The sequence below is a fragment of the Stegodyphus dumicola genome, chromosome 5, assembly GCF_044657685.1.
Source record: "Stegodyphus dumicola isolate Sdum_Otavi_A_Nest chromosome 5, ASM4465768v1".
NCBI classification, from domain to species: Eukaryota; Metazoa; Arthropoda; class Arachnida; order Araneae; family Eresidae; genus Stegodyphus; species Stegodyphus dumicola.
Genome location: NC_140772.1, coordinates 116,218,037 through 116,233,441, shown reverse-complemented (window position 1 = coordinate 116,233,441; position 15,405 = coordinate 116,218,037). Strand labels below are relative to the sequence as shown.

General features: G+C 31.1%; 2 protein-coding genes across 6 annotated transcripts in view; one reads left to right on the top strand and one right to left on the bottom strand.

Moving 5' to 3' along the window:
• Positions 1-8,780, bottom strand: part of LOC146997207 (uncharacterized) — a 78,870-nt gene extending 70,090 nt beyond the window's left edge. For 3 of the 4 annotated variants that reach the window (XM_085816351.1, XM_085816350.1, XM_085816352.1), the window contains exon 1: positions 2,706-4,282. In XM_085816351.1, coding sequence (XP_085672477.1) covers positions 3,080-3,892 — 813 coding nt within the window. In that variant the 5' untranslated portion in view covers positions 3,893-4,282 and the 3' untranslated portion in view covers positions 2,706-3,079. Of the gene's footprint in view, positions 1-2,705; positions 4,283-8,553 lie in introns of those variants that run through there. The other variant, XR_015041010.1, reaches the window with a different exon arrangement.
• The window catches only part of IA-2 (tyrosine phosphatase IA-2), a 991,654-nt gene that overhangs the window by 285,523 nt on the left and 690,726 nt on the right, over positions 1-15,405 (top strand). The window lies entirely within an intron of this gene.

The window sequence follows — 15,405 nt, the reverse complement described above, 5'->3', positions numbered from 1 at the left end:
AGTGGTAGAATAACATTCATTATAATATCTACCCTGTACTAATGAGTACAATAATTTGATTCTTGCTCAAATAAAGATGCGTATGAAGTGCTTTTGACTCTCGAATCTTTGCTATATTTCTTTATGTTAGTTCCGCACTATGTCCCATAACTACATGTTTTCACGTATAAAATTTGTTTCAAGATTCCGATTTACTTTAGATTTATCTAGTCCATTTAAATTCCGCCTTATTTGTCTTCAGTTGTACATTTTTTCTTAATGCTAGTTTATGTTCCAGTTTATCCTTAATTTTCTTCATTACATCGAAAGTTGTGTGAATTGTGTATAAAATTGTGTGTGTGTGAATTGTAATAACTTTTTAACATTGCTTTAAGCTTGTACAGCAGTGTGTGTCTTAAGTTAAACTGAATTTATAAATGAGGATTTTGTGACACTTAAAGCCATAGATCAAAACCACAGTGAAATTATATAACATCTTTCGGATTTAGTAACGATTAAATCGTAAAGTATTTTAGAATATTTAATTCATATTGCTCTGTGTGAGTGAGTCATAATGTGATTTGTTACTCATAAAATTCTTTAGCTTGTGTGTGGCAAAGCCTTTATCTTCGAATGAATATCATTATCTAGGAACCATGATAATATGATAAATGAAAAGGTGGCTTATTCCATTGGTAATTGACAACATCTATATAATTGTAGAAATTGTAGAAATTTAAATTAATTTATTCATTTCTGAATTAAATTGAAGCAAGCTTTGTTGAAAAGGAAATCTGAGAAAGTTTACATATAACAGTTCATAATCCTATCACCTAGCCTGTTGTTATTTTAGGAAAATTCATTTTTTATCATTAATTGTAAATCCTCTTAATTGTCTTCTAATATCCTAATCTAGTCACAAATTATTCGCAGAGATACCCCCCCCAAAAAAAGAAAAACAAGCACAAATACCAAACCTGAAAATTACTACCCTCTAGAACATATTAAATTTGCATTTCTGAATCCTAAGGCTTATTATTATTATTATTATTATTATTATTATTATTATTATTATTTGGTTAGCTAATTTTATAGCACAAAAGAAAATAAATCGCCAAATGCACTCCAAACAATATTTAAACCTTTCCGTTTTAAAACCTAAATGTATTCTAAATATGAGGTTAGCAAGAAAGTAATTTCGATAGTTTAAATATTTAGTGTGAAATAAACCTCAATTTTTTTTTTCTCTACAAAAAATTAACTTTAATCAGTAAACTAGTTTCCTATCTGTTCAACAACCTTTTGTCATCTTTCTGATAAATTTATGATTACGCGGTCAGAAAAATTCTGGTCATTACCAGCAAAAAACTCAAAAAAAAAAAAAAAAAAAAAAAAAAAAAAAAAAAAAAAAACGCGATTTGATGTCATCGTTATTGCTGAAATATTTGTAATTTAAAAAAAAAATTTTAAGAAGTTTTGTAAACTTTCAAATAAATGATTATCCGATGGCGCAAAGTCAGGGCTGTATGGGTGATCCGACATGGCCTCACAATCAACCTCCAATAATTCTTACTTGTTGCTGAATTTGCTTGAGACCTCGCATTGTCATGGTGGAACACGACTCCTTTTCGATTTTCCAAATCTGGCTTTGTCTCTTTGATTGCTTCCTCCAGTTTCATAAGCTGTTTGCAGTAAATATCTGAGTTGATCAGCAGCTCAAAATATACAACACTTTTAAGTAATCCCACCAAACTGGCAGTATTATGGCGTCTTCTTCTGATGCAATTTAGCTTTTGATGTGATTTGTGATAATTCACCATGCCATTCTTCGAAAACTATCATAACCGTGATAGTTTTCGATTAATGTTATTGTAGACGATCCATTTTTCATCAGTGATAATTCGTATCAAAAAAGGGTCGATAGCACTACGTTTGAAATGCATAACGCAAATATTGATTCATTGTATTAAGTGAATTTTTTCAAGTCACGGTGAATCGAAATATCGATTCATAATTTTAGAGTCCCCCTTATGGAAAGGGGACCGGTTTCGCCTTGAAACCAGCGCCCGTCTAGAGCATTTAAGACTAAACATTTGCTTATCTATCTTTACTTTGCTGAAAAGTATCTGAACAAAACCCAAATTGCAGATTATACTAGTAAATTACTGAACAACTAATGAAGTAAGTAATATTTGCATAAACACGTATTTTTAATTATAAATAAAAAATTTAAAACAGGAAACAAAAAAGTATAAGACAAAAAGTAACTAATAATGCACTAAATTACTTGCATAAAACTATGAAATATTAAAAAAAAATATGTTTAAATCTAAGAAAATTATATGTAAAAATAAAATAAATTAAGATGCATACAATTATTTTACTATGAACTAGAAGCATGAGAAAAGCCACCGCTAAGAGAAGCATAATAAAAACGCAACTGTGAGTGTTTTTCAGTGTGCTGTGTCTCTGTAAAAAATAAGAAATGTTTTCCATCTCTCAAAAGCTCCATAAATCCTCATCTTTGAAGCCACTCAAATGAAGATATTGTGTAATTGTTTACAGCAGTGATCAGAAAGCAATAAACACAACTGCAAAAAATCTCGCGACTGCGTCATCTGATCCTTTCTTCGATGTCCCAGACGGGCGGTGGTGTTATCGTTTCAATTCAGTAAAAAACAGATCATTCAAAATTCTAGATAAGGAAATAAAGAAATGTTGCTTACCTTTATGATCCGCTTTCTTCGATTCTGGTCCGCCGCTTTAGTAGACTCCGATTTGGTTCCAAACTCATCTAAAATTGGCACTCTTTTGTATGAATCACTTTATTTGACATTTGACACAAAACAGGAACAATATCTAAATCATTACACTATCAAAAAACATTTCTAACTACTTAGCATCATTGTTCTACATATCTAACAGCGTCATTAATCTACTGCGTCACTGTTCTCTAAAAGCATACACTTATCGTTGCCAGTTCTCAAAAAACAAACTTTCTTTTTCAATTTTCGTCGGTCTGGAGGCTCAATCCGTTCCCCAAGAGCGGAGCGTGCGTCGTTCGCGACACACCCCCCGATGAGTTTCACCAAGTTGAAACTCAGCCACAGTCTGGTTGAAAGTTCATGAGGTTTAATCGTTCAGGAGTTCGAATCACTCGTCCACATCTAGTTGTTTTGAGGGGATTCTGATTGAGTTCATTTGACTGATCTTTGTCAGTGGCACGAAACTCTGTAGATCCAATAGAAGTTGTAGGCTTATCACACATTTTTTGATCAGAATGCTTCTTTCTCAAACAGTCTCCTATATTATCCGTTTGTAAATGGACTTCCAACGGATAAATTCGTTGTATGGATCGAAGGATTTCGCCACTTTTGGTGCGTAATTTTACTAAACGAACTACACCATCATTTCCTGGGATGAGTGTTATAATTTTTCCTAGAGGCCACTTAATTCTTTTCTCAGGCGTTTCTATTAACACAATGTCTCCAACCGATAGTTTAACATATTTCTCTGTTTTTAAAATATGGTTTTTCAGTTGTCCTAAGTATTCAGTTCTGAACCGTTTTCTTAGATCTTCTCTAACCTTCATCTGATATGCATACCTTTTTTGTAAGTATTTGGCATCAATAATATCTAGATCTGGAACTCCACTTTCTTTTAGATCACGAAAAAACATTGCAGGTGTCAAGGGTTCCAGTTCCAAGTCCTCGGAAATATAAGTTAATGGTCTGCAATTTAAGATATTCTCGCAATCACAGAAGATCGTATAGAGTTCTTCATATTTCAGTGAGGCATTACCTAAAACTTTTCTGAGAATGTTTTTCATCAGGCCAATCATTCTTTCCCAAAATCCACCCCACCAGGGAGAAGCTGGTGGGATAAATTTCCACTTAATGCGGTTTGACAACATGATTTTAATAAGTTTATCCCAGTCAAGTCAATCATTTTTAAGAGCGAATTTGTACCAATAAAATTACTACCGTTATCAGTGTAGACAATTTCAGGTCTTCCTCTGCGTGCTATAAAACGTCGGAAAGCCAATAAAAAGTTATCTGTTGACAAAGACGTTAAAAGTTCAAGATGAGTTGCCCTGTATACAGCACATGTAAATAAAACGATCCACGTTTTCGATCCATTTTTTAAAAACAAACGGCCAGCTAAGTCGATACCTGTCACTTCAAAAATAGAAGAATCTTTAACATGGTCCTTTGGCAAAGGTGCGGATTGTACCGTGGAGGGCCTCGAATCAAATCTTCTACATTTAGTGCAGTTTTTCAACACTTTACGAATAGTTTTACGACTTTTCAAAATCCAGAAATTTTCTCGTAGCATTGACATTAAAGTCTGAGTTCCGCAATGCATTTGTTGTTCATGTTTTTCCATAATCAGTTTAGAGACAACTGGATGTTCAGGAGGTAGGATTACAGGTGTTCTAAAATTTTCGAAGTCTTGTCTCATTAATATTCTTGACTTTACTCTTAAAAGACCAGATGAATCAACAAATGGTTTTAAATTTTGTAAGCGTTTATCCTTTTCTGTTTTAAAGGAGACCCTTTGCACAAATTTCCAAACAAGGACTTCAGCTGCATTCAATTCTTCGATTTCTAAGTTCTTTGACGTTGTTCTGTTTTTATTTCTGCAGTTATCAATATACCTTTTTATCCAGGCTGTAACTCTAATTATTTTCTCAAAAGAAGAAATTCGTGAGAAATGCGAAAATTCTTCATCTACATTTGTTAACGAGGATACAACTGTTTTTCTTCTTTCTCGATCAATCATATCTTTGTCAGGAGAAATATCACAAGTAGGCCAACAGTCTGGATTCAACTTCAACCATGCTGGACCTTCATGCCATCTTTTGGCTTTAATAGTTTCAACAGAACATCCTCTTGACGGAATATCCGCAGGATTCAAGTTGCCAGGAACATAATTCCATGCATCAGGATTAGTAAGAGCTCGTATTTCTTTCACTCTATTCATAACAAATACACCCCAATTTTCTTCATTCTTAATCCAGTACAATGTGTTCCTTGAATCTGTTCAATAAAACGTAGGTATATTTTCTTCCTTCAAATCTTGTTTTATAGATTTCATTAATCTTGCACCAACAACACAAGCTAATAATTCTAGTCTACAAATTGATGTGGGTTTTAGAGGAGCAACTCTAGATCGTGCTTGAACTAAATGACAAGAAACTTCATTTTCATTTTCATTTCTTAAATAAACGCAGGTTGCATATGCCATTCGGGATGCATCACAAAATATATGAAAGGATAATTTCAATTCAGAATCAATATTAAGCATCATCTGTTGAGGAATTTTTATTTCTGTTAAACGATTTGCATCATTTTTCCATTTCATGTATTTCCTTTGAATTTCTTCAGGAAGAGCTTCATCCCAAGTTACTTTTAATTCCCAGCAGTTTTGTAACAGAATTTTAGGAATTAAAATTATAGGGCAGGTGAATCCAATAGGGTCATAAATTTTATGAATTTCAGACAAAATTGTTCTTTTAGTAACAGGTTTGTTTTTTGATTCATTTAATCCCTTAATATCACAACTTAATGTGTCATCATGCAAATTCCAAAGAAGTCCCAAAATGTTGACCGTTTTAGCTTCACAAGGATCATCGAAAAACTCATTCTCATTTAATTTATCAAGCTTCGACTGTTCTAAAATGGGTTCAACAACAAATGCATCTCTTTTATTTTGAGGATAGTTATATGCCCACTCTTGTAATTCAAATTTAGCACTTGCCAAAATTTCAGTGGCATCATTTTTTAACTTCTTTAATTCTGATTCATCATTCACACTTGTAACTAAATTATCAACGTACCAGGATTCTACTAATTTATTAGCACTCGCACGATAATTTTCTGGTACTTCATTCATTAATTTCGTTAGTGCTGCATTTAAGAGAAATGGACTGCTGGTTATTCCAAAGACCACTCAAATTTGGACCCTTTTCCAAACAGTCATTTACGGAGGGTGATCCTTTAGTTCTTACGGATCCATCGAAAACCGGTCTTATTTTTGTCGTGGTGGAATTCATTCGAATAACAGCACGATGGGGTAAATAATGAGACGGGTTATTAACTTCTTCCTCAGGAACAATCTCTATTATTTTATCATCCAAGATTTAAAATTATTATTCCCAAGATTATTTTTCCCTCTATTATTATTCCCAAGATTTAAAAATTGCGTTATAATCTTCTAAAAATCCCCCATCCCTTAAATTCTTCACTGTGCTCTTTAATCTCTTTTCAGCTATTTCTCGATAGTCTGGAAGTAGGGAACGATTTTCAATCCAAGGTAAACAAACTTGAAACCTTTCTTCTTCATCTCTTTTCACATTGGAAAGAAAATGTGTCATTGTTTGTTTTTATAATTCCCTTTTAGTTTGACTTTCTGAAGGGTCTAATATCCCAAGAGTATCAAGTTTCCATAAATCAGAAATTTTACTATCTGATACTAACGTAGAAAATGCATAAAAACAATCATATTTATTTATTTTCCATTTCTACGGGAATTTTCCCCATGATACTCCAGCCTAAATAAGTTTCAATGCAAACTAATCCACATTCTAACTTCTTTATTTTCCCTGTAAGCAATTTTCCCGCTATGTCTGCGCCTATGAGGATATGAATTTCAGAAGGAGAATGCTCGAACAACAATTTTTTATGCCTACCTTCAACATCATTCAAAAATATGTTATGGGTTTTTAACTCATTTAAATAAGGCTTGATGTTCAATTGTGGAATATCAGAACAAATATTCGCTTGATCAAAAGCTTTGAAGTTACACTGATAATCGTTTTTGATACTACTTAAACGTACAACGAACTGTTTATGAGTTTCAACCACTTCAGTTCCTCCGAACAGACAATGAATCACACTGCTTTCGTTAATACATTCGTACTGCATAGCATTAGCTAAGAATTTAGATACATAGCTTCGTTGACTCCCAGAATCAATTAAACAGCGGCAGTATTTTTCTGGACCATTCCCACGCACTCTTACAACTAAAGTTTGTAATAAAACTTTCTCTAAACATGATTTGTTCGTCAAATTGAGATCCTTCTTATTTGATTTTTTTTTCATCTAAACTATTTCTGTCACAGATTAAACTGTTGTGTTTCCACCCACATGAATCACACTTTATCTTCGAAAAGCAATTTTTTGCCAAATGGTTATTCCTTTTAAGGCATAAATAACACATTTCGAGTTTCCGAAGTGACGCCTTTCTGTCTGTTACGGACTTCGGGCAAGCATCGGAAGTATGTTTTTCTTTTTCTGTATCCTCGCAAAATATGCAGCTTTTAATTGAAACCTTTAACACAGCAGCCGTTGGAATAGAAATTTTATTTTTTCTTTTTTCTTTAGGAAAGTGGCTCGAATTATGGTTGTTTATTTTATCTTGAATTTGTAGCATGGATTCGCGGCACTCAATTTCCGTTTTCAAGAACTCTAATAATTCGTTTACATCGAAATTATCTTTCGATTTCCTTTTTCTTTGGAAATCAAGATTCAGTTCATTCGGAATTAATTTTAATAAAACTGGTGTCAATAACGTGCCATATGTGCCAGAAGTTACATTAAGTGATTTTAAACTTCTTATCTGTATTTCGATATCATCATACAACTTACGTAATGCAAATGTGTTGTTAGCATTCCTAACAGGTTCTAAATTTAAAAGTTTTCCCATATGTGCATTTATAATTAAATCTGTTCGACCAAAGCGTGTTTTAAGTAACTCGATTGCGGCAAAATAATTTTCACTTGATAATGCAAAACCACTAACAGCATTACAAGCAGCACCTGATAAAAATGATATCAAATAATTAAATTTTTCTGTATCTGTTAAATCACTATTCTGATGTATCGCATTGTCAAACTGGTTCCAAAATGATAACCAATTAACAGGATCGCCATTAAATTTATTGATCGTTAATTTAGGCAATTTAATTTTTGAATGAGATACAGAAATATTTGAAATATCATTATTCACAATATTACCAATTGTATTCGAAACAGGAATTTCAGGTTTCCTATTCTCTTTTAACATAAATGTTAGTTTTGATTTCATAGAAATTATTTTCTCGGAATAAACTTCACAAGTTTCAAATTCCGATTCATATTCAGTAGCCTCAATTAATTCCTGTATTTGTTTATCTAATTCTTTTAGGCTGTTATATTTTGAATCTAATAAATCAATATTTTCATTAAGAATACACAAATCGTGTTCTGTTTCTTGGAGGTATTCTTTACAATTATCAACTTTGTTGTCATACTCCTAACTACAGTTCGTCTTTTCTTTAATTCTTCTAGTTTAGTACACATGTTTAAATATTTCAGATAGAAAATATTTCAAATTAAAAATCAGTACTCTCAAATCATGAATAAACTTCTCAAATCAAAAGGAGATATTTTTTAAACATTCCTAAATCTTTCACTTCAATATAGTCCACATCGGCGGTCCCTGTTCGGGCGCCAGAAAATTTATATCGTTTCAATTCAGTAAAAAACAGATCATTCAAAATTCTAGATAAGCAAATAAAGAAAGGTTGCTTACCTTTATGATCCGCTTTCTTCGATTCTGGTCCGCCGCTTTAGTAGACTCCGATTTGGTTCCAAACTCATCTAAAATTGGCACTCTTTTGTATGAATCACTTTATTTGATATTTGACACAAAAGAGCAACAATATCTAAATCATTACACTATCAAAAAACACTTCTAACTACTTAGCATCATTGTTCTACATATCTAACAGCGTCATTAATCTACTGCGTCACTGTTCTAAAAGCATACACTTATCGTTGCCAGTTCTCAAAAAACAAACTTTCTTTTTCAATTTTCGTCGGTCTGGAGGCTCAATCCGTTCCCCAAGAGCGGAGCGTGCGTCGTTCGCGACAGGTGTCATACTGAAACCGCAATGAAAACATTCAAAATTAAAAGGGTTCTATTACTTTTTTTTTTTTTTTTTTTTTTTGTGAACTAAGAACATTTCATTACTCATTGATGCCTGCTTATAAAATATATTGTGGAAAAATTAAAAATTGTTTTTTTTTGTTTTTAAAATGGGTCAAAAAGAGTATTGTGCCAAAGAAGCTATTTTTAAATGATTCGTATCAATTAATGGATGCCCAGAAAGGTTTGCTGCTGCCATCTGTTATCAGCTTTAAGAAGTAATTTTATTTTAGCAGCGGTTTTGAGGAAAAAAAAACCAAATTTTCTAAATTAAAAAAAATGTTGAAAATGCGGTTTCAAGGCGAAACCACCGTCCCTGAAAGGGATAAAGCAGTTAATATAAAAAATAATATATATATAAAGACTTTAATAAATTCACTGAATCCATCTAATGTAATTTCATGAATACAGGTAGTAATTGAAAATAATAGACAAGAATAACTACTTTATTATTTTCAAACCGCTTAGATTGTTAATCAATAACAGATTAAATTTGAAAGAAAATTTAAACAACTTTGTCGAATGGCAGTGCATTAGGGCATTAAATAAATTTGTATTAAATGATTTTCAGAACTTTTTACGTAAAATGGAAGAGTCTAAAAATTCTTCTACCAAGTGATTCACAGTTATTAATATAAAGTTTAAAAAGGGAAAAAAGAATTGAATGCTGATTGTATGCTTAATGTCATTAAATATACTTAGCTGGTTTATCAAAGAACTATGTGTTGCGTATTTCCTTGAGATTAGGGGCTCAAAAATTGCATTAAATATATATTACAATATTTAGCACTAGCGGAAGTACCCGATGCCAATTAAGTTAGATTGAGAGTAATGTATATAACAACCGAGAGAACCATACCGCTGTAATCCTTCTCTAATAACGATGCAAAAAATATGATTCATAGTCATACATTTTTCAGTCCGATATGGAACCCGCATAAAAATTTCGGTAGAAAATAAACTAAGTCTTTCTCATTATATCAGCAACAATGGCACGCAGTGTTTAAGGATTTTCGATGGTTGTTTGGGCGTAATTTAAAATCTAGAACCTTTCAGACTTTTTTTTTTTTTTTGAAAAACTGGACGTCGACCTTTTCCAAGACCCAGAAAAGAATTGTAGAAAGTTTGTTGACGGTAGCTATAGTAGTGACCGAGTTAATCGCGAACAATCACACAAACACATAGACTCCTTTATTAATCATAGATTATCATAGATTAATGATATCACTTTGTTTTATTATATCTAAATAAAGCACTTTAGTTTCTACTATTTAATATAGTAGGAGATATCGTAATCTCTTCGTTTAATAAGTACATTAGCTAACAATCATTTGAAGTATAAAACTTACAACTGTTAAAACTTTTACATAATTGTTTAAAAAATATTTTGCATGGTATTCACTATTTTCAAGACAATATTAAAAAATATATTTGATTACTAAGTACTTCCCAATAATTAATAAAGATTAAAAAGATGAAGGAGGAACTAAGTGTTGTTTTTGACCTCTTTTGGAAATGCATTTCAAATTTTTTGATAAAATCAACAGTTATCTAAATTCAATCTCTTACCTGTGTACAGCTCATAGAGAAATTTTAGACAGTAAACACTCTAACTTTGTAGGCATTGTATTAAAAATTTGTATATTTATCGATATATTCAAATTCGCATCCGAATAAAGCGAGATCACTATGTCGCTGCATTTGTTACGCAGGCTAATTCATCAAAGAGGCATTAATCTAAGACTTTTCTTAACACATTATATTAACACATTTTTCATTCGAAGCTTTCGTTCACTCTTCGAACCATCCAATGCAGTCACATAAATCACACTTTGGCATTTACCGATACAAGCCAAATCTAGATTCCAAACATTCAATTTAAAATTTGCCTGTTAGTATTCATTTATATCCATAAAATTGTCTTCTTTCGGAATCATATCTTCGCGAAAGTGATCTCGCAAGCAGTACTTATTTTATCTGAAATAAAGCTCGTTCGAGGAATTTATTAACGTCACATATTTTTAATCTTCTTTCGAAAACTGATAAATACTAGCATAATCCTTTTTATCCAGATTAAATGCATTTTCATTTCAAAGCACAACAATAATCAAGCATTAATAATTCAGTAAATTGTAATATTAACGCATGCTCTTCAATATGTACTTTGTTATCGTAGGAACTCTTCGGCCTACGCTGCGAGGAAAATCTGTATAAAGCTTGCAATTCCGTTAGAGATGACTACACATGCTTTCAATTTTTTTTTTTAAAGTTCCCCTGAAATTTATTGCACTAGCGTTTTTCCCCCACTTTATATCACATTTCCTCTGTCTTTATTTAAATTTATTTATTTATTTACTTTTTTTTTTTTTTTTTGAAAAAATAAGCAATTCAGCAATTTTAAAATATGCCAGGAACGATAATATAAAATTCTTCTGCAAATTCTGTCTGCTTTAACAATTATTTACTTATTATTTCGGTTGATCTTTACATTATGGTAACTTGGCGTTTTTTTGGCGAAAATTTGGCGACCAACTCTCCTACAGCAACCCTCTATTTTTTTTTCTCGCCGCCATTTTGTCTTCACGAAGTAAAGACATGTTTCTTTTCTTTTTATCTACTGAACACTTCTTCCAACAATCTACAAGCCGAATTACACTTATGCTAGAAATTTTATCTAACAAAACTGCTTAATCATGACAAATATTCACTGCAAAATTGGGAAAAAGTGCACAATACCATATTCCTTACGCGTTTTTCAAAATAACACATACACATAAACCATGTACACGCCGACTTATTTTTACTTAAAAAAACATCCCAGAATTGCACAAAAATGGCATTGCGCACACTCTTCACTATATCCATGTACACGGCTTTTTTTCTCATAAATTAGAAAAATTTCACGAAAATACATGACAATTTTCTCAATCTTTAAACCCGGTAAAAAGAACATATATGAAATTACCTGATCGCGAAAAAGTATTTACTCTTTCCAAATATGAACATTTCCACATATAAAATAAATAAAATATCCAAAAACTTTTACCTCTAAGTCATCTATTACATTATACACGTCACCAACGAATTCATACCACAAGCATTACAAATACTTAGTATCAAATATTTAAATTATTTCCATGCACGTTTACTTCAACTTAAACGTGTACCAAATTCCTACAAACATAAAATTCACAAAATAACTATCATTTAATTAAAATATCACTAAACCATGTACACGTCGACTTATTTTTACTTAAAAAAACATCCCAGAATTGCACAAAAATGGCATTGCGCACACTCTTCACTATATCCATGTAAACTGCTTTTTTTCTCATAAATTAGAAAAATTTCACGAAAATACATGACAATTTTCTCAATCTTTAAACCCGGTAAAAAGAACATATATGAAATTACCTGATCGTTAAAAAGTATTTACCCTTTCCAAATATGAACATTTCCACATATAAAATAAATAAAATATCCAAAAACTTTTACCTCTAAATCATCTATTGCATTATACACATCACCAACGAATTCATACCGCAAGCGTTACAAATACTTAGTATCAAATATTTAAATTATTTCCATGCACGTTTACTTCAACTTAAACGTATACCAAATTCCTACAAACATAAAATTCACAAAATAACTATCATTTAATTAAAATATAATTAAATTCAAAAACACTACTTAAAATATAAATGAGCACATACATTAAATTAATACATACATAAATACCCATTTCGAATTCACTTTAGTTACGGCCATGGGATCCATAAATTCACGAACACTGTTTCACACAACACAGAATAAAGCCAAATACAAAATTTCCAGATTTTTTCCCGATTTCCACCCTTTTCCGATTAAAGAACCGTAATTCGTCCATTAATATCACATGACATATCCCATGATCTCTCATTTCCCTCACACAAAATAATGCGTAATCGGAACTGAGTACTGTTCACATTATTACCAAAGTCCCAGGTAGTAACCTTTATCGCCTCCAAAATGTCGCCAAACTACCAGTTACCATATTGTAAAGATCAACCATTATTTCATTTAAATCATTATTTAGTTATTTTTTATTCATTTATGTATATATATTTCACCCTTAACCATTCTTAGTAACTATGCATTTTATCCGAAGTGTATTTGTGGCTTGTTTTGGATAGGTATTACTTGAATGTAAAGCATTTCAGCAGAATTTAAATGAAATCAAAATCAGATGTCATTACATTTTCACGGCACCATACTTTATAACCATTATTTCATTGAAGTAATTAATTATTATTTTATCAAAAATATACATGTACGTAGAAAAAATCTTTCTTTCTCACATTTTTAACATTTCTGTTATCGCAAAATATTAAAATGAATTTATACGTTTTTTTATTTCTATGCACAAGGATCCTTTCATAAAAAGTGGGTTTTTATTATTATTATTATTATTATTATTATTATTATTATTATTATTATTATTATTTTATGTTACAACAGAAAACAGAGTTCCTCCACATATTAACTCTCAATCTTTTGGCGAATGATATATTTCTACACTATTAAAACCTAATTACTTCCCTCTTAATTTTTATAAACTGATCTGATGCAATTAACAGATCGTAAAACAACAAGAGCCAAGAAATTTTTTATTAAATAAGGTTTATCATAAATAATATTTTATTATTTTATAGCTAAATTAGATTACTGCAAATAATTTCAATATTTTAGCGGGTAAAATTTATGCTTGTTTAACGATTTCAAATTAGATTCATTTTTAATGAAATATCTCAAATACAGTAATCAAAATAATTAAAATATACCTAAACTATATCAATTTATATTATGTAGATCCGAAATATAACGCTAAAAATGCATATGTGTTAGATGTTTTCATGTAATTTTATAAAATAGTTTTTGGAGCATTAATTAATTGACCTACTAATACACTATTTTAATAAAAATTATTATTTTCATATGTATATATATATTCACTTACATTTATAACAATTAGTTCAGATATTTATTTTTATTTTTCAAGCATATAGCTAGGATCAATGTTTATGTGTTGTGGATGAGAGACTGCATGCACAAATAAAAATCATCTTTTTTTTTTTTTTTTCCTTCCCTTCCTTCTTCTATTACTTCCGGAATTCGAGATGCGTTCAGATGAAAGTTTATAAAGTGGCGACATCTTCTGTCGTATTCTTAAAACAATAGGAAATGAAAAACGGAGATGAAATGAAAAAGTATACCTCAAAATTTCTCCTCTATTACCATGGCAACACAGGTAACCAAATACTTCTAACCCGTTTGCCAGGCGCGCAAATCGAAAGACACGCCCTTTCTTCAAGTGAGTTGTCCATTCATAGCTGGCAGCTGAGACTAAGTCTGATGTCAATCAAGCACAGTCTGCAATTCCCATTGGACAAACTATAGTAAGGCTGTCCGAGGAAAGCATTCTTTTAAGACCTTCGAATGTATTTCGTATTTGTGAAAGGGTCCCATAAATTAACATTCGTACTCTCTGTCTAATGAGATGCTGATTTAGATCGATGAATCGAACGTTTCATTCTGCTTTTGATTTGATCGCAGTCTGGTCTTAATTTCCACATGTCCTTACATGAAAAATACTTTGGTAAAGAAACAAATTTTAGTGACATATGAATAAATCTTTAGCTAACACCCCCCCCCAAAAAAAACTTGAGTTAAATTTATTTACAACTAAGAATAAATAAATATATTAAAATTGCTACTTAATTTTAAAGCTTTTCCATTTGATTTGTGCTTTTGTCTAATTGTTCTGAGCTTTTAGAAAAAAATCGCTATGGGATATTGCACAAAAATGTAGTTAAGTGAAATACAGTTTTTAAAATGCTAAGTTATTTGTAATTGTGTCAATTTGTAAATGTAAATAACTGAAAGTCTTCCGGAATTTATCAGCATATTTAAAACGATAGATAACATAAATTTATATAGCACAGAAACTGAATGTATATGGATAAAATCTTTGTACCATTAGAATGGAAAAAACATATGGCTGAGATACGTTAAAAAAATATGTTCCATGTTTCATTTTAAATTCCACCTCTAGGCTATGTATATAAGCATAGAGATTACTAAACGATGTTAAATATAAGTAATCTGATGCTTAGAATATGTAAGGAGGAAAGGAAATTTCGGTTCCTTTGCAAGATGAAAAATGTAAGAAATGCAGTAGTATAAATGCCTATAGAAATAAAATTCGTAACATTGTAGTCAACTTTGGTTTTCTACCTTTGAAATCTCTCTCGATTTCACTTAACGTTTATTTACTATTAAATAATTTTATATAAGCCTCTTTTGCCAAATACTTTTCGAAATAAAATTGATAGAAATTTATATGTTTAGTAGAATCCCGACATAATTCAATTTAAAATGAGAGGAGCAGTTGCTTCGTGGGGAAACCTTTCTGAAACT